Consider the following 22,821-nt stretch of genomic DNA (forward strand, 5'->3'; position numbering starts at 1 on the left):
TTTAAAGAAAGAAAAGAAGACATCTCAGAACTAAGGGCTCAAGTTTCCAAGAGCTGCCGGGTTCCCCGCCCAGTGAAGGAGCCCGAGCCTCCCTGTGACATTCAGACACCGAGAAGAGCCGATCATGAAGGTTTTCCGAGAAAAGACAGCAGATCATATGTAGGCCAGGAGCCAGAGCAGCATCCAGGCCAGGGCGCCGGGGGACAGTGTCGCCAGGAAACCCAGGGAAGACTATTCCTACCGTGCAGCTCTCACTTGAGCAGACAGAAGCAGGGAACTCAGGCTGAGGAGGACCAGCCCAAAGGGGCCCTGTGGGGCATTCCAGTCCCAGGCAGTGACAAACACAGGGAAATGAGCTGTTTTGTCACAGTTGAGCCCAGGAAGACCACCAGCTGTTCCAGGCACTGGACAGCCCGTCAGCCCACTATAGCTGAGGGTTCAGATCCCTGTCCATCTGGCAGTCCACCAGGCCCGCTCATTTGCACACTCTTAGCAGAGCTGAGCAGAGGGGTCAGAAGGCTCTTTACTGTCTGACTCTTATCAGCGTATTCTGACCCTCAGATGGCTCTGCTGGCCCAGTCACTCCCAGTCCTCGACTCCGTACTCATGTGCTGCCATCCTCAGATCCTTTGCACGGCCCTCCCCTGCCCGGAACATGCTTTCCCCAGGGAGCCGTGTGGCCCGACTGTCGTCAGAGAAGCCTGCAGGCCTCTCGTGTGAAGTAGCACACCCCTTCTCACCCTCCATCCCCCGCACCCAATTTTCTTCCATTGCCTTGTCCTTTGTGTGATGTCTGTTGCCTGTCTCCCCGATGATTGGGAGTGTCCCCTCAAGAGCCAAGATGTTGTTCTTGTTCACTCCTGCATCCTCAGCATCTGAATGTTGAATGAACAAATGAATGAACAAGAAAGGGACTGTGAGCCTGATCGGGAGTGTGGCTCAGTTACACAGCCTTTGCATTCGTGAAAGTTCTTCAAGCGACCTTTGCTTCCTACAGTGCTCATTTGGGACCTCCCTGGTGATCCAGTGGTTAACAATCTGCCTGCCAATGCAGGGGACACTAGTCCGATCCCTGGTCTGGGAAGATTCCACATGCCTCGGAGCAACTAAGCCTGTGCGCCACAACCACTGAAGGCCACGTGCCTAGAGCCCATGGTCTGCAACATGAGAAGCCACCACAGTGAGAAGCCTGCGCACCACAAGCAGAGAGTAATCCCTGCTTGCTGCCAACTAGAGAAAGCCCATGAGTAGCAACGGAGACCTAGCATAGCCAAAAATAATAATAAATTTCTAAAAAATAATGTGCTCCTCTGAACGCAGGCACTCACCACCCAGTGCCTCCTAGGGCATCTTGGAGCCACAGCCAGCTGGAGCCAGCTCTCCGTTTCCACTGCTGAACCTACCTGCCTTCAGAGTGTGTCTGTCTACACACTGGCCCCAGAAGATGCAAAAAGAATTAAGTAAACTGATTTGTTGTCAGTTGTCTTTACTGACTCGCAAGTAACAACAGTTTCAACCTGTTAAAAGACAAACTGAGGCTTGTTAACTTTTCAAAAGATTCTCTGAGCAAACATCGCTTTGAACCAAGCAGCGCCAAAGCCAAGGTGGTGAGGGGCCTCCCCAGCCGGGAGCAAGGGGAGAGGTGTTCACACCGAAGGAGAGGATTTGATGGCTGCGGCTGGCACGCACTGACTGATCTGATCGGGTTGTGGATGCTTGGACCCCAGGGTGACGCCCCCTGAGTTGCAGTACTGTCACGGGTGGTATTCACGTTGTGGGTCCCCTCCCATCTTGTCCCTTCCTGCTTCTTTTCTCGCTGTCACAGCAGTTAGACATCACCAAGGGTAGCTGGGTTCTGAGATGGCGCATCTGGGTGTTGGGGGCCACTGGCAGATGTGTGTGTAGTCCAGACTGTGTGGTTGGGCACCACATTATCCCTTTAGGTTTCTCTGTAAAGAATGAGATAGGAGAGCTCTTTGAGCAACAGAGTTTTCCAGGCAGATGGCACACAACAACACATCAACAACAGACATGACTAATAAAACTTTACTTATGGACACTGAAATGTGAATTCAGGTACTTACGTGCCGTGAAATAGAATTCTTTTATTTATGTATTTATTTTGAAGTTTAGTTAATTTGCATTACTGTACCAATTAGAATTTTTTTTGACACTTTTCCCCCCAACCATTCAAAACTGTGAAAACTGTTCTTGGCACGCGGGCCATCCCAGACCAGGTGACGGGCTGGATCCAGTCTGGACCGGCCACAGTTTGCCAGCCCCTGCTTTTGGATGAAAGCAGCGAAGGCACCCTTAACTTGAGCCTTGTTTTTAGACGCCTAAGGCCACTGACTGGGGACATGGGCAGGGCAGGGGAGGTGGGGTGGTCCAGGCGGCTGGCTGGCGCCCTGCGGGCCAGCTTGGGGCTGGAGGGGAGCCTGGTGTCCCGGAGGTGCCAGCCCGTGTCTGCCTCTCCAGCTCCATGGTGATCCGAGACCTGACCCTGCGCAGCGCCGCCAGCTTCGGCTCCTTCCACCTCATCCGGCTGCTCTACGACGAGTACATGTTCTACCTGGTGGAGCACCGGGTCGCCGAGGCCACTGGGGAGACGCCCATTGCTGTGATGGGAGAGGTGAGCGCTCCCCACCCCAACCCTGGGACAGGCGGGCAGGCCTCGGGGTCCAAGAGGACACATCGAGGGGCTCGGGTGTGGGGGTCAGCGGCTGGGAGAGAGCTCGCCTGCCCCAGTCAGACTGGCACAGGCAGACCCTGGCTCCTGTCACCTCCTTATGAGACCCTGGGCAGGATTTCCTGCCTCCTGGTGGTAGAATACACAGAACGTATCATTTACCTTTTCAGTCATCTCACAGTAAACAATCAAATGGCATTTAGTACATTCACAACGTTGTGAAACCCCCACCTATCTTGTTCTAGAACATTCCACCACCCCAAGAGAAACCCCATTCCCACTGGCAGTCCCCCATGTACCCCTTCCTCCAGTCCCTGGCAACCACTCACCCCCTCTCTGTCCCCGTGGATCTGCCTGTTCAGGACATTTCCGCCACGGAGTCTCAGCCTGTGTGTCCTTCTGTGTCTGCCACTCTTCCCAAGCATTGTTTTCCCAGGGTCCATCCATGTGGAGAGTCAGGGCTTCCCTCCTTCTTATGTGCTCTTATGGCAGAGCACTCTCTGGTTGCCTGGCTATTTACCACTTGGCAGACCCATCACCTGTTGGTAGAGGGGCTGTTTTCAACTTCTAGCTGGTATGGGTCATGCTGCTGTGAGCATTCCTGTACATGTTTTGTTTGAACATCTGCTTGAATTCTTTGGGTTACATACCTGGGAGTGTATTTCTGGGTCATGATGGGTTTGTTTTGAGGAAGAAACAAGGTGATTTTAGTGCACAGAGATGTTAGTGTATGATAAGCAGTGAGAAAAAGTGGCCGTTCCTTCCCTGAGCACTCAGAGGTCACAGCCTCTGTGCCCTTGCTGGCCTGGGCAGTCGGCACCCCCTCTACCCTCCAGCCACTCCCAGGCAGGGTCTAGAGAGTGTCAGAGGGGACAGCCCAGGCCCCTGAAGCTTCAGGGCTGTTTCTCAGGGCATAAGCCCCCCCACTTACAAAGCCAAAACCAGTTTCCACTGTGGACACGGCTCACCTTCCCCGGGACCGCCCTGTGGAGCCCCTCACTCTGAGCCTCTCTCTTTCAGTTCAACGATCTGGCCTCCCTGTCGCTGACACTGCTGGACAAAGGTGGGTGTGTCTGGGCGCTCCCTCCCGTGCACAGTGGAGGTGGGGGCAGCCCCTAAGGCGGGGCTGGGCGGCAGCCTGCATGTCCACCGGGGCTCAGAGCAGAAGCCCCTTCCCCTCCTCCTAGATCACTATCCTGCTCCCCCGGCCGTCTACACGAGGCCCAGAGGAGCAGGGCCATGGACGGGACTGGGGCGGCTCACTGCCTCCTCCCTCCATGTCTGGAGAGGGAGTGGGGCAGGTGGGGCAGTGAGCACCCCCAGGGCCCATTCCTTGCCCCACGGCGATGGGAGGCCCAGTGCCCAAAGGGGACCCTACCAGGCGCATGACCAGGCGCATGGGCACTGGTCCGAGGGTGGTCGCAGGGAGGAAGACCCCCAGTCAACCCAGACCCGAGCCAAGGCAGGGCCCTCACTTGGCCTGTTCATGCCCCCCACCCCACCCGACCCCACAGATGACATCAGCGAGGCCCACTCGGAGACCCGAGGACGGGGCGAGCCCCTGGTGAAGCGGGAACGCAGCGACCCCAACCACCCCCTGCAGGGCGTCTAGCTGGGCCCCCAGCTCCAGGCCCGAGCTCCACCACAATAGTGCCTCTTAGACAAGTGACCTTTACTCCGAGTCCAGGGGCCCTGGGTCAGGGTGCCCATAAAAGACACCCTCTTCCTCGAGAGAAAAACCGCTGTGACCCTGGAGGAGTTGCGTGCCAGGTGCCCAGGGACTGAGCTGCACACTGGGGCACCCAGCTCACTTTCTCCTCCTCCTGAATCTCCTCCCTCTTCGGCACACACCCCGGCTCGGAGCTGGAAGGGGCTGGGTGGTGGTGGCCAGTCGCTGCCTCCCCTCCCAGCTGGGAACTCCAGTGGCCCCGGGGAGGAAGAGGGTGTCCCGCAGCCCTCCTCGTGCCCTGCAGAGGGCAGGGGCCGTCTTGATCCTTGCCTCGTGGCCTCCTGCCCAGCTGTTCCCCGAGAGCCTGGTCTCTAGATGCCAAAGGGTTCAGAAGCAGCTGCCAAATGATCCCTGGACAGGGCTAAGCCCACAGCCCATGGCTCAAGAATCAGTCACCAAAACAGGCTCTCTGGTGCCAAGACCCAGTGGGACCTTTACGTCAAACCCAGAAGCTTGATCTGCAACTGGAAGGATTGGGATTCTGCCCAAGTTCACAGCCAACATCAAGCTCAACAGTGAGGTCTGGAATGAGTTTGTTCCAAGGAGTTCGGGAGATCAGTGTCCCCTCAGCGCCTTCAGAGGGCAGCCCTCCAGCCAAGCCTGTGCATGAACTGCTGTGGCTAAGCCCTGCTTCACAGAATCTTCCAGATTGCCTGCCTTTGAAGTAGCGATCCCTGAGTGCTATGACTCCAGCAGGTCCCATCTTGAACTGTCAGAGTCTAAACTCTTCTCTGGGGACAAATGAACCCCAAGGCCCGGCCCAGCCCTGAACTCTACACGCTCATGTCTGCGTGCCTCATAATTTAACCTGTTGCACCAATGGGCCTGGCCCAGAGGGCTGACCCCACAGCAGCTGCAGAGAAGACGACAAGCCTCTGGTCTAGGAAGGCCCGGCTTCGTTTCTCTTTTTGAAAATATGTTCATACTGATAGTTTTGTGCTCTAATTGTTATTAGAACGTTCCTTATGAATGTGTATATGGCAGTATATCCGGTCCCCAACAGTGTTTTCTCATGCGTGCAGAAGGTACTAATGGAAACTCACATGGCCTTGCAAACCCTGCTTCTCGACAAGCAGCGCTGTGCATCTGTGTCCTCGAATGCCCTGGGCAGGGAGCCGAGGGGAAAGATGAGAAATCTCATTCTAAGGAACCAGCGGCCTGTCGTGGTGATCACCGAGTGCATCTCCTCTCAAGACTGCAGGCTCAGATTAACTCAGACAAAAAGAATGTCTTTAAAGATACGTCTGCTTTCCTGAGAGATGGTCAAGTTCATGGTTCCTGGACGGTCATGCCTGCCTCTTCCTCCACGTTTCTGCCTTACGCCCTGTCTAGTCCTTTGCCGGATTCCATGAGGAGGAATATAAACGACATAAAGACACCAGACTTTCGAGCCCATTCTTGTTTTTCGTTGCAATAAACCCACTGAATGTACCCATTGAGGGTCATGGCCCACACTCCCACCCCTGCCCCGCCCCCCAGTGGCCCTGGAAGATACAGCTCCCCTTCCACCCCTTCCCACAGGGCCCTAGTCCTGGGACAGCGGGGCAGCCCAGACCTGGGCTCCGTGAACCTGGGAAGGGGGAGGAAGGAAATGCCGCTTTCCTCCAGCTCCCTGGGGAATGTTCCAGAAGGGGCGCAGTTTCCTCAGGCCGAGAGGACAACAAAGCAGCTCAGCCCAGGATGGGCAACACGGTGTGTCCAGACTAGAGTCATTCAGAGGTGCAGGATAAACCCAGCTCCAGCCGCTAACGCAGCCCATTGAGTGTATCTGGTAAAGTGGGGGTGGGGGGTGTGGGGCGGACCTCAGAAACCCCTAAAGATCAATGCCTGAGCCTCTTCCAGAATCACCAGGCCCCAGCCCCAGAGAGCCCAGCTTGTGGCATTAAGGTGGGGGGCTGGGCATCCATAACTGTTGCCACCACCCTCTCTGCAGGGGGTGGGGGTGGGCATGGGGGCACCCAACACAGGGGATTGTGGGACTTTGGAGAAATCCTGCAGAGAAGAGCAATGCACTCAGGAACCAGGAAGGGCCCAGGGGCAGGAGGATGTTCTAGAAACCTGGACGCAGTTCTCAGTTGCCCGTAAAAGCTGCTTCTAGGGAACGAGGCAGGTGCCCCGCACGCCACCGGAGTTGCTCAGCCTCGGCCCCAGCCCAGGCCCCTTTGTCCTGAGTGGCAGCCTGGGCGACTCCAGGCGACATGAAAATTATCCTCAGCTGGGAACCCCAGGGCCTGCGTTTGGCTTAATGCCTCTGTGGTCCCCATCTTGAAATTCCTAAGAATTTTCCACCAAAGGGCCAGTGCTTTCATTTCACACTGGGCCTCACAAATACTGTGGCCAGTCCTGGGGAGGAGCTCCCAGGAACCAAGCACGCAGCCTCCACCTCAGCCAGTGGCCAGGCCCCAACTCTATGCAATGCCCTGCCAGGCTCTGAAAACCCAGCGGAGCGCAGAGGTGTCCCCACCCTATTGTGGTTCAGGATTTCAGCCCGTGGCCCCTGAGCAGCATCAACCCTTGCACAGAGCAGGAGCCACACCCCCAACCTTCCCCCTCAGAGATCCCAGCCAGAGCCAGGCAATAGGGTCCCTGGTAGGGGAGGGCACCTTAGGGCCTGGGTGGCTGGTGAGGCTCATGAGCACAGGTGATGCCCACATGATTCCTGCCCCAGGAGCCAGAGAAGAGAGATAAGGAGGGGAGCCCACTGAAGGCTCCTGGGTCATCGAGTCCCTTGATGGCCCACTGGGTAGTGCATAAGAGGGACCTAGTCCTACCAAGAGCCTCAGGAGGTCCTGACCAATCCCAGTGGTTTCTCTATAGATGCTCTGGTCCCTTCTTTTCAACCATCTTCCAAGGTAGGTATTAACCACTCCCATCCACCGTCATACCCATGGGAAAATCGAAAGTTACTGGCTGGACAGCAGGCAGGATGGCTGGAGCCCCAGCAGCCACACTGGACCTCGAGGTGGACATCATACGATAAGGGTGGCAAAGCAGTGAGGCAGAGGAGCCTGGGTTCCCAGGGTCCCAGGGAACCCTCCAGTCAGAGTTCAGTAAACCACTGAGGGTTGCAGGGGGACCCTCTGATGTTCCCGCTTCTAAGAACTCTCTGGTAGCAAGAACTCTGAAGCAGAGTATGGGGTGCACATGCATATGACACACGCACACACGAGTGTGAAGCTGCAAGAGTGCTGAGAGATTCTCCCTGGCTGGGAGAGGCACCCCCTGCACCAGTTTTCCTCCCGCTTCTCTGGCTGTCCCTCTATCCCCACTCCCCATACCTGGGTCCTGCTCCTTCCACACCCTCTGTGACCTTGTCCACATGCTGCTGACAGCATCTGAAAATCCAGACCTCCTGCCCAAATCTCCACCCCACTGCCCGAGAGCCCCCGTTTTAATTTTTATTGGACTACCACTAACTTGATGGACGTGAGTTTGAGCAAGCTCCAGGTGATGGACAGGGAAGCCTGGTGTGCTGCAGTCCATGGGGTCACAGAGTCGGACACGACTGAGAGACTGAACTGACTGATAGTTGCTTTACAATGTTGCATTCGTTTCTACTGTACACTAAAGTGAATCAGCTATACATATACCCTTTCTTTTTTTGATTTCCTTCCCATTTAGGTCACACAGAGCATTAACTAGAGTCCCCTGTGCTGTAGATTCTCACTAGTTACCTATTTTATACATGGTATCAGTAGTGTGTAGTGTCAATCCCAGTCTCCAAATTCACCACAACCCAAGAGCCCGTTTTAGACATGGCACACCCCTAATGCTGCGAGTGCAATCTGAGCAGCCAGCGCCTACTTCATCTGGTTCCAAGAAGATGCCCGACCTCAACTAGTACAGAGCCTTTGAGTCTCCACAGATTTATTCACTTTGAAGGAGCTCAACTGCTTTTTACCTGGAGCCCACTTTTCACTTTTATGCACTGGAGAAGGAAATGGCAACCCACTCCAGTGTTCTTGCCTGGAGAATCCCAGGGACGGGGGAGCCTGGTGGGCTGCCGTCTATGGGGTCGCAGAGTCCGACACGACTGAAGCGACTTAGCAGCAGCAGCAGCGGTTTTTATTTCATCCCAATCTTCTGCCGCCCCCCTGTGGTCAGTTTGTGACACTGCCTCTTCCTTTACACTGGGGAAAACGGCCAACTCCGATTTTGCCTACAGGGGAGGCTGTTTTGTTTACACTGAAATTGCAATCATGCCTGGAAAAGACCAGAGCTAGCTGTCTCTCTTCCACATCCCATCTCTCCTCCTTTTCCTCAAATATTTCCTGTTTATTTATCTCCCTACAAGATATTCAGTAACTGTTAATACAAAGAGAAAAACAGTAACCTGACCAAGTGATCTGAGTTGTCATTAGTAATGATACAAATTGCCACCAGGTGCCTTCCTGATCTGTTATTGTGTTATTCCCACCCAGAAATCATCACCTTAATTTAATCAGGAGGAAACATCCAACAAGCCCAAAATGAAGGAGTATTCTACAAAATAGCTGGGAGTATTCCTGACTAGGGGCTTCCCTGGTGGCTCAGTGGTAAAGAATCTGCCTACAATGCACGCAGCACAGGTTCAATCCCTGGTCCGGGGAGATCCCTGGAGATGGAAATGTCAACCCACTTCAGTATTCTTGACTGGGAGATCCCGTCGACAGAGGAGCTTGGTGGGCTACAGTCCATGGGGTCCCAAAAGAGTCGAACATAACTTAACAACTAAACAATAACAATTCCTCACTAGGGTCATGGTGAAGGAAAAATAAGACAGAGGAATTAATCCAGACTAAAGGAAACCCAAGGAGAAATGACATCTAAATGCAACAAGGGGGTCTTCCCTAGCAGTCCAGTGGTTAAGACACTGCATTTCCATTGCAGGGGGCACAGGTTCCATCCCCTGGTCTGGGAACTAAGATCCCACGTGCCATGCAAAGCCAAAAGATAGAAAATAAAAATTAAACGAGGAATCCTGGACTGGATCCTGGGATAGGAACAAAACACTGGCAGTCAGCAGATGAGACCTGAATAGGTTTGCAATCACTAGTGTACTGATCACGTATTGATCAGTGTGAATATCCTGGTTTTGAGTGTTGTGCTGTTTAAGGAATATTTGGGGAAGCTGGATGAAGCCCACATGGAATTTCTTGGTAGTTTTTTCAACTTCTTTGTAAGTCTGAATTTTTTTTTTTTTTTTTTTTGAGGGTTAGGGTAAGCCTGAATTTGTTTTTAATTGAAGGTTAAATCCTTTTAATTACAGGGACTTCCCTGGTGGTCTAGTGATTAAGACTCCACACTCTCAATGCAGGGGGCACAGGTTCAATCCCTCGTCAGGGAACTAAGATCATGCATGCTGCACAGAGTGACCTTCAAAAAAAAAATCTTTTAAATTACAAAGAGAGTAAGATCAGTGCATGTGTGCTCAGTCATGTCTGACTCTTTGCAACCTCATGCACTGTAACCTGCCAGGCTCCTCTGTCCATGGGATTATCCAAGCAAGAATACTGGAGTGGGTTGCCATTTCCAACCCCCCCAGGGATCGAACTTGACTCTCCTGCGACTCCTGCAATGGCAGGCAGACTGTTTACCACTGAGCCACTTGGGAAGCTTTAAGATCAGTATTTCCTCCTAGATCCATACCACATTTAGCTGCTGCAAAACATGGGAGGGAAGCCGATGCACCCAGATTGGATCAGGGTCCCCCTCGGCTTCCGTGTCGGCCACACCTTGCTGGCAAGAACTTGACCCGGTGAACTACAGTGGGAGAAGAGGTGCTGAGCAGAGGAGGCCAGGAACTCCAGCTGATTAACCTCTGGGTCCTCACCCTCCATGTGGGCCTGGGCACAGAGCAGCTACTTCCCACGCCGGCTCCCTGCCCACAATGGGTAGGTGATAACTAAATTACAGCTGTGAAGGCCCTTTTCCTGGGGTCCAACTACAGAAGCCATTTTCCAACTTGGCTGTAGAGAAGGAAGTTCTTGGTCCTCAGGGCTTCAGCCCTGACCCGGGGTCGGGGGAGGAAAAAGGCAGCAGAGAGGCTGGTCAGCAGCTTAAAGGAAACCATTGGGGTCCCTCCATTTCCCACTTCTGACCCTTGGAGAAAAATCACAAACCCCTCCAAGAACTCTATAGCTTTCCAGGCCCTGTGGGGCTCCTTGCTCACTCAGCCCCAGCCAAACTGAGCTCCTCGCTCTTCACCAAACTGGTTTCTGCCTCAGGACCGTTGCCCTCACTACTGTCTAGGGTGCTTCTCCTGCAGGTCTCCCGCTAGAAGTCACCTCCTCAGATGTCCAGAGGGGACTCCTGTGAACAACGTTTTTTTTTTTCATATTTATTTTTGGCAGTGTCAGATCTTAGTTGCCCTGCAACACATGGGATCTTAGTTCCCCAACCCCACGACTCCTGCATTGGAAGGTGGATTCTTAACCACTGGGCCACCAGGGAAGTCCCTGAACAGCCGATCTAAAGTACCCTCTCTGTCACCTGATGCTTCATTATTTTTTCTGTAACACTGACTGGGTCACTATCTCAAATTATTTCACTTCCTCGTCTACTGTCAGTCCCCCCACAGAAGAATGCGAAGCTCCATGACGGCAGAGTCTGTCTTGTTCCTGGGCCCCCAAGTGTAGAATGGTATCTGAGACGTAGTGGGTGCAGTGAATATATGCTGCCGTGTAACAGATCCTAAACTTAGTGGTTTGGTTTATTACAGGAAGCATCATTTATCTTTCATGGAGGTGAAGAATGGAAAGGGCCAGGCTGGGCAGGTGTCTCTCAGGGCTTTGCCTTTTGGTCTCTTTTTAAAAGTGTTTGGCTACGGCAGGTCTTAGCTGCAGCATGTGGGATCTAGTTCCCTGACCAGGGATTGAACCAGGCCCCCTGCATTGGGAGCACAGAGTCTTGGCCACTGGATGACCAGGAAGTCCCTGACTTGGTCTCACTTCAGCGCCTTTATAGCATGGCAGCCTCAAGGCAGGTGGACTGCTTACAGGACAGCTAAAGGCTTCCAGAAAGCAGGCGGAAGTTGTATCCTCAGCCTTGTGAGTCACATGATATCACTTCCACTTCTATAAATGGACATGTGACGCATAACCAGCCTGCCCCCATTCATGGAAAATGGAGCCCTCATCTTTTTTCAAATTGGAGAATAGTTGATTTACAATGTTGCTAATTTCTGCTATACAACAGTGACTCAGTCGTACATATTCTTTTCCATACAGTTTCCCACGGGACATTGAATATAGCTCTGTGCTGTACAATAGGGCCTTGTTGTTTATCCATTCTGTATATAAGTTTGCATCTGTGAACTCCAAACTCCCAGTCCATCCCTCCCCCACCTCCATCCCCCTTGGCAACCACAAGCCTGTTCTGTGTCTGTTTCTGTCTCGTGAGATAAGTTCCTGTGTCATATTTTAGATTCCACATGTTAAGTGGTATCAGGTGGCATTTGAGACCTGACCTTTTGATGGGAAGGTCAGAGAATTTGGGGCCATGTTTTAAAACCATCAGAGTAGGCGATCAACAAATATTTATTGCATAAATAAATGTTGACTAAGTGAACGTGTAAGAGATCAGATAAAGAAAGCACAGGAAGGTCTAAGGGACATGACAAAGGCAGCCATGGCCACCAGGATGAAAACTGTGAAACCAAGGGAAATTTAGTTGGCTCATCAGGCTGATGGGGCTTCCCTGGTAGCTCAGTAAAGACGCTCGCTACCTGCCAATGAAGGAAACACAGGTTCAATCCCTGGGTCAGGGAGATCCCCTGGAGGAGGGCATGACAACCCACTCCAATATTCTTGTCTGGTGAATTCCATGGACTGAGCAGCCTGGCGGGCTGCAGTCTATGGGGTCGCAAAGAGCCAGACAACTGAGCGTGCACGAACGTCAGGGTGATGGGTTTAGCGTCCCTTGAGAAACCACAACTGGATTATATTTAGCCAGTGATGACATGTTGCTGGGAGTCTCCCAAAGTGTGGGATGTATGTGGTCCATGAAACTGACTTTTGGAGGCATGCAGACAGCGCATTAAATGACACAGAATCTCATGGATTAGTTACCTCAGTTCAGTTCTTTCATTCCTTCTCACTGTGTCAAGAAGTTTCAGTTGAGTGATAATATGCCTTTAATAGCCCTCTAAGAGTTTGCTAATCTCTTTACATTAAAAAAAAAAAAAGAAAAGCAGGCTTGGGGCTCAACACCTTGGCAGGCAACAATATCCACTCAGAATTACAAAACATTGTTTTGTTTTCATGTTTCTTTTTACAGCTATGGCTCAGTGGTTTTCTATCTGAAGTGGTGATATACTGTATCTATTTAATGTCAACTTCAACTAATAAAAGGCACATAAAGTATTAAGTTCACTAAGGGTCAGAGGGTTCAGAGACATGGCAACAGCCAAGAACACTTACCCAAGAGAAGTTACAGATAACAAAATGTAATGAATATAGTGATTGTTGTTCTTTAGTTGCTAAGTCGTGCCTAACTCTTGTAACTCCACGGACTGTAGCTCGCCAGGCTCCTCTGTCCATGGGATTTCCCAGGCAAGGATACTGGAGTGGGTTGCCATTTCCTCCTCCAGTGGTTCTTCCCGACACAGGGATTAAACCCGCATCTCCTGCATTATCAGGCGGATTCTTTACCACTGAGTCACTGCTGCTGCTCCTGCTGCTAACTCACTTAAGTCGTGTCCGACTCTGTGCGACCCCACAGACGGCAGCCCGCCAGGCTCCCCTGTCCCTGGGATTCTCCAGGCAGGAGCACTGGAGTGGGTCACTGAGTCACTAGGGAATCCCAAACATAGTGATACTGATAAGACATAAGAAAACTAAGTCTATGTATTGCAGACTAGACAGACCCGACGACCCCTGGTGTCCTTTCCAGCTTCCCTGGTGGCTCAGATGGTAAAGCGTCTGCCTGCGGTGCAGGAGACCTGGGTCCGATCCCTGGGTTGGGAAGATCCCCTGGAGAATGAAATGGCAACCCACTCCAGAACTCTTGCCTGGAAAATCCCATGGACGAAGGAGCCTGGTAGGCTAGAGTCCATGGGGTCGCAAAGAGTCAGACATGACTGAGCGACTTCACTTCACTGCAGTGTCCTTTCCAGCACTGACATTCTAGCTATACCTGAAGAATTTCTAGCCAATCTCTGTGGCCTGTGCCTGCAGCCTGGAGTCAAAATCCAAGGTAGCAAGTATCTTGGCTAAAATGCAGATTCTGATTCAGGTCTAGGTTGGAACCTGGGAATCTGTATTTTCAACAAATTTCCTGGTGATGCTAATGCTGCTGGTTTGGAGGCCACAGCAAGAAAGTAGCAGGCTCCAGAGAGAAAGAGAGAAAAATCTAGTATGCTACTGCACACCTCTGCTCAACTCTGATTAGTGATATTCACACTGGTAGCCTGAGACTGGCCATATGAAGTATTTATATCAAGGAAATCAGCACTACAAGGCAGGGTCCGTTTTATTGTTTTATTGTCTTCGAAATTTAAGTATGGGAAAATGGTAAAATTTACAAGAAACTATATATACACAGGCACATGGGTAATTATAGACAGAAACACACGCTTCTCTGCTTCTCCCAAAGCAGCAGCTGTTGAACATTCACCACACCCCACTGGTTGTACAGAAATGTATAGAACCACCATATAAATACTGCAAACCAGTCAATCCTAAAGGAAATGAGCCCTGAATACTCACTGGAAGGACTGAAGCTGAAGCTCCAATACTTTGGCCATCTGATGTGAAGAGCCAGCTCATTGGAAAAGACCCTGAGGGCAGGAGAAGAGGGCGGCAGAGGATGAGATGGTTGGATGGCATCCCCGACTCAGTGGACACGAGTTTGAACAAACCCTGGGAGATAGCAAAGGACAGGGAAGCCTGGCCTGCCAGAGTCCATGGGTTAGCAGAGTCAGTCAGACAAGACTTGGCAACCGAACAACAACAAAACTTCTATCGAGACCCAACAAGTAAATATTTGAAGATTTTTGGGGCAGACAGTCTGTTAAAAGAACTCAGCTCTGTGGCTGCAGCTTGAAAACGGCCACAGACATTATGTCAATGACTATGGCTGTTTTCAAGTAAATCTATGGGCACTGAGATTTAAATTTCACATGATTTTCACATGTTATGACAGATGATGATTCTTTTGGTTTCATTCCAACAATTAAAAATGTAACAGCCACCCGTAGCTTGAAGAAAGAAAGATGTGGCCCTAAGGCTACAGGACCTCCTTGTCCAGCTCGTACTGGAGCAGGAGTGGAGCTGGGGCCCAAACCGAAGACCGGGGGCACAAAGGTCCAAGCGTAGGGATCAGCCAGCGCACACATCCTAAGGCTCAGAGAGTCTGGTGAGCTCCAAAGCGTGAGAAATATGCCCTCAGGTCCAAAACCAAGGAAGGGGCCCCGAGACACGGAGCATGGTGAAAGGGAGACTTCTGATGACGGTCTTGCGAGACCGGGTGTCTGGTGGGCAGGCACAGCCGGGACAGTTGCAGCAAGCACTTTACTTGCTAGCATGCAAGTCCCTCCCTCGATTTCTCATCAGCTGGGTACTATGGGGTGTACGATCGTCCTGAAGGTTTGGTTATACAGTATCCTTCCTTCTCCCTTCCCGAACTAAGTGTTATTTCTCAACCAAGATTTTAGTTTATCTCTCACAACATCCCGCTTGCTTAGGGACTTTCCAGGTGTGTGAACTTTGTGGTTGTTACATCAGCAAACTGTTAGGCAAGCTTGGCTGCTGGTAGTTTTCCACTCAGAGCTAGCTACCTTGAAAAAATGGACCACTTTTTTATTTCTTACAAATTCCCGATGGAGAAGCTCTATACAGCCAGCAAAAACAAGACCGGGAGCTGACTGTGGTCATGAACTCCTTATTGCCAAATACAGACTGAAATTGAAGAAAGTGGAGAAAACCACTAGACCATTTAGATATGACCTAAATCAAATCCCTTATGACTATACAGTGGAAGTGAGAAATAGATTTAAGGGACTAGATCTGATAGACAGAGTGCCTGATGAACTATGGATGGAGGTTCATCACATTGTACAGGAGACAGGAATCGAGACCATTCCCAAGAAAAAGAAAGGCAAAAAAGCAAAATGGCTGTCTGAGGAGGCCTTACAAATAGCTGTCAAAAGAAGGGAAGTGAAATGCAAAGGAGAAAAGGAAAGATATACCCATTTGAATGCAGAGTTCCAAAGAATAGCAAGGAGAGATAAGAAAGCCTTCCTCAGCAATCAATGCAAAGAAATAGAAGAAAACAACAGAATGGGAAAGACTAGAAAACTCTTCAAGACAATCAGAGATACCAAGGGAACATTTCATGCAAAGATGGGTTCAATAAAGGACAGAAATGGTATGGACCTAACAGAAGCAGAAGATATTAAGAAGAGGTGGCAAGAATACAAAGAAGAACTGTACAAAAAAGATCTTCATGACCCAGATAATCACGATGGTGTGATCACTGACCTAGAGCCAGACATCTTGGAATGTGAAGTCAAGTGGGCCTTAGAAAGCATCACTATGGACAAAGCTAGTGGAGGTGATGGAATTCCAGTCGAGCTATTTCAAATCCTGAAAGATGATGCTGTGAAAGTGCTGCACTCAATATGCTAGTAAATTTGGAAAACTCAGCAGAGGCCACAGGACTGGAAAAGGTCCATTTTCATTCCAATCCCAAAGAAAGGCAATGCCAAAGAATGCTCAAACTACCACACAATTGCACTCATCTCACACGCTAGAAAAGTAATGCTCAAAATTTTCCAAGCCAGGCTTCAGCAATACGTGAACCATGAACTTCCAGATGTTCAAGCTGGTTTTAGGAAAGGCAGAGGAACCAGAGATCAAATTGCCAAAATCTGCTGGATCATCGAAAAAGCAAGAGAGTTCCAGAAAAACATCTATTTCTGCTTTATTGACTATGCCAAAGCCTTTGACTATGTGGATCACAATAAACTGTGGAAAATTCTTCAAGAGATGGAATACCGGACCACCTGACCTGCCTCTTGAGAAACCTAAATGCAGGTCAGGAAGCAAGTTAGAACTGGACATGGAACAACAGACTGGTTCCAAATAGGAAAAGGAGTACGTCAAGGCTGTATATTGTCACTCTGCTTATTTAACTTCTATGCAGAGTACATCATGAGAAATGTTGGGCTGGAGGAAGCACAAGCTGGAATGAAGATTGCCGGGAGAAATATCAATAACCTTAGATAGGCAGATGACACCACCCTTATGGCAAAAAGTGAAGAACTAAAGAGCCTCTTGATGAAAGTGAAAGAGGACAGTGAAAAAGTTGGCTTAAAGCTCAACATTCAGGAAACTAAGATCATGGCATCTGGTCCCATCACTTCATGGCAGATAGATGGGGAAACAGTGGAAACAGTGGCTGACTTTATTTTTCTGAGCTCCATAATCACCTCAGATGGTGACTGCAGCCATGAAATTAAAAGACACTTACTCCTTAGAAGGAAAGTTATGACCAACCTAGACAGCATATTCAAAAGCAAAGATATTACTTTGCCAACAAAGGTCCGTCTAGTCAAGGCTATGGTTTTTCCAGTGGTCATGTGTGGATATGAGAGTTGGACTGTGAAGAAAGCTGAGCACCAAAGCATTGATGCTTTTGAACTGTGGTGTTGGAGAAGACTCTTGAGAGTCCCTTGGACTGCAAGGAGATCCAACCAGTCCATTCTAAAGGAGATCAGTCCTGGGTGTTCATTGGTAGGACTGATGTTGAAGCTGAAACTCCAATACTTTGCCCACCTGAGGCGAAGAGCTGACTCATTAGAAAAGACCCTGATGCTGGGAAAGACTGAGGGCAGGAGGAGAAGGGGACAACAGAGGATGAGATGGTTGGATGGCATCACTGACTCGATGGACGTGGGTTTGGGTGGACTCCGGGAGTTGGTGATGGACAGGGAGACCTGGCGTGCTGCAGTTCATGGAGTCGCAAAGAGTCTGATACAACTGAGCGACTGAACTGTTATGAGAGGGGTGAGAACTGAGGCAACCATATCTTTCCATTTTCCAAACCATCCTTTTAAGCAATCTGTGAATGGGTCATCAATTCCAGCATTTTCTGCCAGCTCATTGGTTAAGGTCGTTAGTCCTTGTAAGGCCTTTGTGATGGTTCCATCAGGAGCTGTACTGTTGGGAATAAAAGTACAGCATTTCCCACCCAGCATAACATGAACACCCCCTTTCTCCTCTAGTTATCATGTCCAGTGCGATCTTACTTCCCAAGCCATCTGACTGGGGGCATCCAATTGGCTAGCTACTCCTTGGAGGCCATCTCTGGTATATCTGATAAATCTGTTGGTTATAATATATGTAAATTAATCCGATCTATATTTCTTTTTTTTTTATTAACTGTGGACCACCTAAAAAGTACTGACTCAAACCCTGTAGCTATTTGGTTTCAGGCCTTGAATTCATTAAGAACTCCCCTAGGGAATCCTATTGAATCTCTCTCTATATATATACACACACACGCACATATATATATGTCAAAGGAGCCCACCGCTGTTCTCCGACTTCGGTGGCTGGGTGGCTTTTCGGGTACCTTGTGGAATGCCAGGGTGAAGGGAATGGCCGATTGAATGAAGGCACAAGCCCCTGTCCAACTTGACGGCAGTCAGTCTAGGAGGTTCCTTTTCCCACAAAACCACCAGACATCAGCCCGGGTCTACGGAGGGCTGAGTAGTTACTGTTGTCTGGCTCATCGGTAACGATCAAGATGCTGGTGCAGGTCGAAAGTTCCCCCATGGATCTACTGAACTCTGCCCCCTGCCTAGAGAGGCAAGAGTACTCGCTGTGCTCAGTCATGTCTGACTCTCTGCGACCCCATGGACCGTAGTCTGCCAGGCTCCTCTGTGCATGGGACTTTCCTGGGAAGAATACTGGAGTGGGTTGCCATTTCCTTCTCCAGAGATCTTCCCCACCCAGGGATCGAACCCGAGTCTCTTGCATCTCCTGCATTGTTTCATATTCCCTATGGAGAAAGAGGGGACAGCTCTGGGTCCGACCTTTGCAGTTCGGGAAAGAGTCACGACAGATTCTTGCAGGTCTTTTCCCCACGCATCTTTGTCCTGGTTAAGGGCCAACATATGCATTCCTCCCAGATCAGTGTCCCATCTGAGGGGGAACTGGTTCCCCACCTGTGCCTGGGGCGTCCGGCCACACATGCATCACATCACTCTTATGATGACCTTACACTGTAAATTTGACCCATTCGACCCAGGCATTTGTATCTCCATACCCTGTGTCAGTTTCTAAAGTCTGTCTTAGATCTTTGTACCTCAATTATTTCTATTCTTTTGGGATCATTAATAGAACTAACATGGTTTTCGGAGCTTGGGATCAGGACAGTCTCCGATACACTGGTTTTTATTTTCAATAAAGTTAAGAACAAATCACCCTAGGGGGTCTTTGCCAGTGACATCTGTCCCTAACCCATATACCTGAGATGCTACTTTTGGCTCTTAATCTAGGGTAGCTGGGTTGTTAACAGTCAAGAGGATGGGGTTGCATTTTAGATTTTGACAAGCTTCTGGTGGAATGCCCTTAGGTATATTTTGTCTTTCAAAGGCCTCCAACTAGGAGTCACCCACCCTATGTTTACCATCCAGTCCTGAAACGGGGTGGGCCATCGTACATCGTCCCAACTGGGGCAGAGGCTTGCTTTAATATAAACCAAATCTGGTTCAGGGCAAAGATACTTATCCTCCTGTGACAACTGTCTCTGATTTTCTAAGGTTCCGCAAGGTAAAATTTGGCAGGCATCAAAACTTAATAGTCTGAGGTGACAAGGTTTTGGTTATATTGACAACCAACCTGATTGGATAATCAAGGGTTCCTTGTCAATTTCTATTCTGACTTTTTACCTGTTGGTTTCAATACCGGTTTCCAAAGGTGTGGCCACATGGTTAATGGTTATTGTGAAGGGGAGGATTCAGAGGGAGGGATTTAACAAGGTTTTCTTGAAGTTACCTTTAAAGGCTGTTCATTGGTCCTTTCCCTTCCCTTTGAGGTCTCTTTTATTGGCCCCCTGACTCGTGTATAATGAGTACAACCTTTTTCAGCAGTCCACACAGCTGTCTCGGTCGTCAGAAGCACTTGATAAGGGCCTTTCCAGCTTGGTTGGAGTTTGTCTTCTTTCTAGGTTTTGATTAACCCCAAGTCACCCGGCTGGAAGTGATGAATTCTACAGGCAGAGTCTGGGCAAGGTGTCCTTTTAATCTGGGGAATGATAAGGTAGAGGAAATGGTCAGTATATAGTTTCTTAGAAATTGGTCTTAGCCCAGGAGGTCTGCCTCCTGGAGTGTGTTTTCCTAATCACCCTCTTGTTAATTTCCTGGCAGGCTATGGCAGCTTCTGTAAACCTGTTTCGCAATGGTGTAGATTCTCAGGCAACCATAGTTTCTAAGTATTGTATCATACATAGCCTGGGGGCCCCAGTGGGCATTAATTCCCTCATCATGGGCTTACTTATCATTTTCCTTCCATCAGGTAACACCCATCTTTGGTCTTCAGTTTGGGTGTTTGAGATTAGGTTCAATAGATTCATTTTCTCCCCTAGAGAGGCTCGTTTAGTGGCTTCATCTGTGAGCCTGTTCCCTGTGGCTTCCATAGAATTCCCTTCCTGATGACCATTTACATAAGCTATAGTTACCTCGTCTGGAAGCAGGAGACTTTCTGGCATTTGTTTAATCAATAAAAGTATTATACCTAATGTTGATGGCTCTAAAGTGAAAGTGAAAGTGAAGTTGCGCAGTCGTGTCCGACTCTTTGCAACCGCATGGACTGTAGTCTACCAGGCTCCTCTGTCCATGGGATTTCCCAGGCAAGAATACTGGAATGGGTTGCCATTTCCTTCTCCAGGAGATCTTCCCAACCCAGGGATTGAACCCAGGTTTCCTGCATTGTAGGCAGATGCTTTACCGTCTGAGCCACCAGGGAAGTCTAAAGACATGTCTATATTAACACTTTAACATCAGATATTAACTTAATATTGAATGTTTTTTTAGTTTTCATGAATCTAAAATTCTGGCCAGTTATCTTTTGTATTTTGAGAATTTATATAAGCTCTTAATTGTCTCAAGCCACTTAAGTAGTGCTTATTTACAAAATAATTTTGATAATGTCATCCACAGGTAAAGCATAACATTACATACCTATAGACAAACACAGAGAGCTCAGATTACAATTTACTAGACTATCTCTAGCTAGCTTTCTTTAACAACTGCCTATGCAGTAAAAGAGCCCATTTTGACTATTTTTAGGACAGAAAATTTCCTAATTCCAATTAGCTACCTGCAAGAATAAGTTTTGTACATGCATAAACCAGGCTGGTGTTAGAGGCTGTTTTCTGATGCCCCGTGTTTCTGTGTTTGAGGGATTTTATTTCCCATTTTAAGCTGAATTTGTCAGGGGTAAAATTTACTAGTGAAAAAAAAAAAAAAATTACTAGTGAAATTGTGTGGTGGGCCAGCGTGCTGCATGTGAGCTTAACTCCTCCAGGAGTCACCCCAGAGTCGTTTCAGCCCTCCTACGTGTCTCAGTAACTCCCTTCGGCAGTCTAAGACCACCATGGGTGCTCAGATCGATCAACAGCCAATTCTTATTTGAGACCCCTGGACAAGCAAGTGTCTTAATTAATGAGTGGGTTTCCCTAGGGGACCACTGCACGGTATGAGGACTCGGCCTCCACCATTCCCGGAAATTTCTCAGTCACCTGAGAATCATGAGCAGCCGGGAGGAGTAATGTCCCATTTCTTTGGAGCAAAGCTCTCATGTAAAAATCTTCATTTTTATCCGGACAAATTCTAGTTAAGCAATCAAACAGAGGAAAAGCATCACATCAGCCTCCAACTCAACCGCTCAGCATAGACCGCTCTGTCTCCTACAAGCAGGCAACAGTGCTGTCTTTCATCAGAGCCTTACTCAGCATCTAGTCTTGGCAGGAGGACTGCTGCTGCTGCTGCTGCTAAGTCGCTTCAGTCGTGTCCGACTCTGTGCGACCCCACAGATGGCAGCCCACTAGGCTCCTCTGTCCCTGGGATTCTCCAGGTAAGAATACTGGAGTGGGTTGCCATTTCCTTCTCCAATACATAAAAGTGAAAAGTGAAAGTGAAGTCACTCAGTTGTGCCTGACTCTTAGCAACCCAAGCCTACCAGGCTCCTCCGTCCATGGGATTTTCCAGGCAAGAGTACTGGAGTGGGGTGCCATTGCCTTCTCCGGGCAGGAGGACTATCCTGCCCCAAATCTCAACATCCTCCCCAGCAGACTATGGGGCAGGGGTGATGTCAGAGGAAGAATCCTTATCTCCCCTTTTCTTTGGTTCCCTATGCCTAGAACATTTATTCCCCATTTTCAGCTGGTCCCTATGCCTGAGTTTCCCTGTGTGCTCAAGCCCCCCACACTGGAGGCTTCTTGCACACTCTTGAGAATAGCTTTGACCATCTCAGGTCGTTTCTCAGGTGGCCCTAGTAGTCAAGAACCTCTCCGCCAAAGCAGGAGACTTAAGAGATGCTGGTTTGATCCCTAGGTGGGGAAGATCCCTGGAGGAGGGCATGGCAACCCACTCCAGTATCCTTGCCTTGGAGAATCCCAAGGACAGAGGAGCCTGGTGGGCTACAGTCCATGGGGTCGCAAAGAGTCTGACATAACTTATCATTCACCGCCGTTTTCCTCGGGGGAAGAAGGAAACTTAGGATTGGGACTCCATACTCGCTTACATCTCGGTCACACACACTCGACCTCCGAAAATGCCCAACCACCAAGGCAGTACTTATAGTTCAATTTTTGCTGGTTGCCCCGGTGCCTGCTTTTCTCGCCTGTGTAGGTTTCACTGTCTTCCAGACGGTGGGCGATAGCCAGCCCACGTGATCTATGAAGGCAGTCGCCGTAAGGTCCAGGGCCTCGTGGGCCATTCGTCCCGGAACGCCCATTCTGATGGTTCAATGACGCAGTCTCCTGCGCTGAGTCCCCCGATCAACATCTTTTCCCCGCCCCACCCCCATGAACCTTCTCTTTGGCCAGTGATCTCCAACCTCTGACCTCTACTTCCCCCAACCATCCCCCACCTCTCCACGTGGCCTCAGAAAGTTTGCCTGACGTACGGTTCCTTAGAAGGGAAAACTGAGGCCTGAGGTGACATAGGGCGCCCCAAGACCCCCCTCCAGGGTCCCCTCCAAGGCCCGGACCTGCGCACATGAAAAGCCTCCCCCTGGCCCAACCCAGGGATTTACCTAGAAGATGGCCTTTGTTGCGGCGCCCTCCGCTGTCCACGCTCCAGCCTCGGGGTTAGGGCCGGAAAACAATCGGAAAGCAGGGGCATGAAAACCCACTCCGGCCGGGCAGCTGTAAAGAACTTCGGATCCCGGGTTGCCCGCCGCGCGCTCCAGGCTCA

At 50.0% G+C, this 22,821-nt stretch overlaps 1 protein-coding gene and 1 long non-coding RNA gene across 7 annotated transcripts in view; one reads left to right on the plus strand and one right to left on the minus strand.

Annotated features, from left to right (window-relative positions):
- Positions 1–5,849, plus strand: part of RFX2 (regulatory factor X2) — a 92,664-nt gene extending 86,815 nt beyond the window's left edge. For all 5 annotated transcript variants that reach the window (XM_070373841.1, XM_070373843.1, XM_070373842.1 and 2 more), the window contains 3 exons: positions 2,479–2,632; positions 3,710–3,752; positions 4,204–5,849. In XM_070373841.1, coding sequence (XP_070229942.1) covers positions 2,479–2,632; positions 3,710–3,752; positions 4,204–4,301 — 295 coding nt within the window. In that variant the 3' untranslated portion in view covers positions 4,302–5,849. The remainder of the gene's footprint in view (positions 1–2,478; positions 2,633–3,709; positions 3,753–4,203) is intronic.
- LOC106701129 (uncharacterized) lies at positions 1,053–22,818 on the minus strand. Of its 2 annotated transcripts, XR_001351651.2 has the most exons (5): positions 22,661–22,818; positions 19,400–19,648; positions 14,105–14,175; positions 3,019–3,228; positions 1,053–1,949 (listed from the first exon to the last, which is right to left on the minus strand). It is a non-coding gene; the product is annotated as an uncharacterized lncRNA (long non-coding RNA). The 2 variants fall into 2 exon arrangements; XR_011464786.1 differs by lacking the exon at positions 3,019–3,228 and having other exon boundaries at positions 1,055–1,949; positions 22,661–22,817.
- Positions 22,819–22,821: the final 3 nt, after the last annotated feature.

The sequence above is a fragment of the Bos mutus genome, chromosome 7 (assembly GCF_027580195.1).
Source record: "Bos mutus isolate GX-2022 chromosome 7, NWIPB_WYAK_1.1, whole genome shotgun sequence".
Classification (NCBI taxonomy): Eukaryota; Metazoa; Chordata; class Mammalia; order Artiodactyla; family Bovidae; genus Bos; species Bos mutus.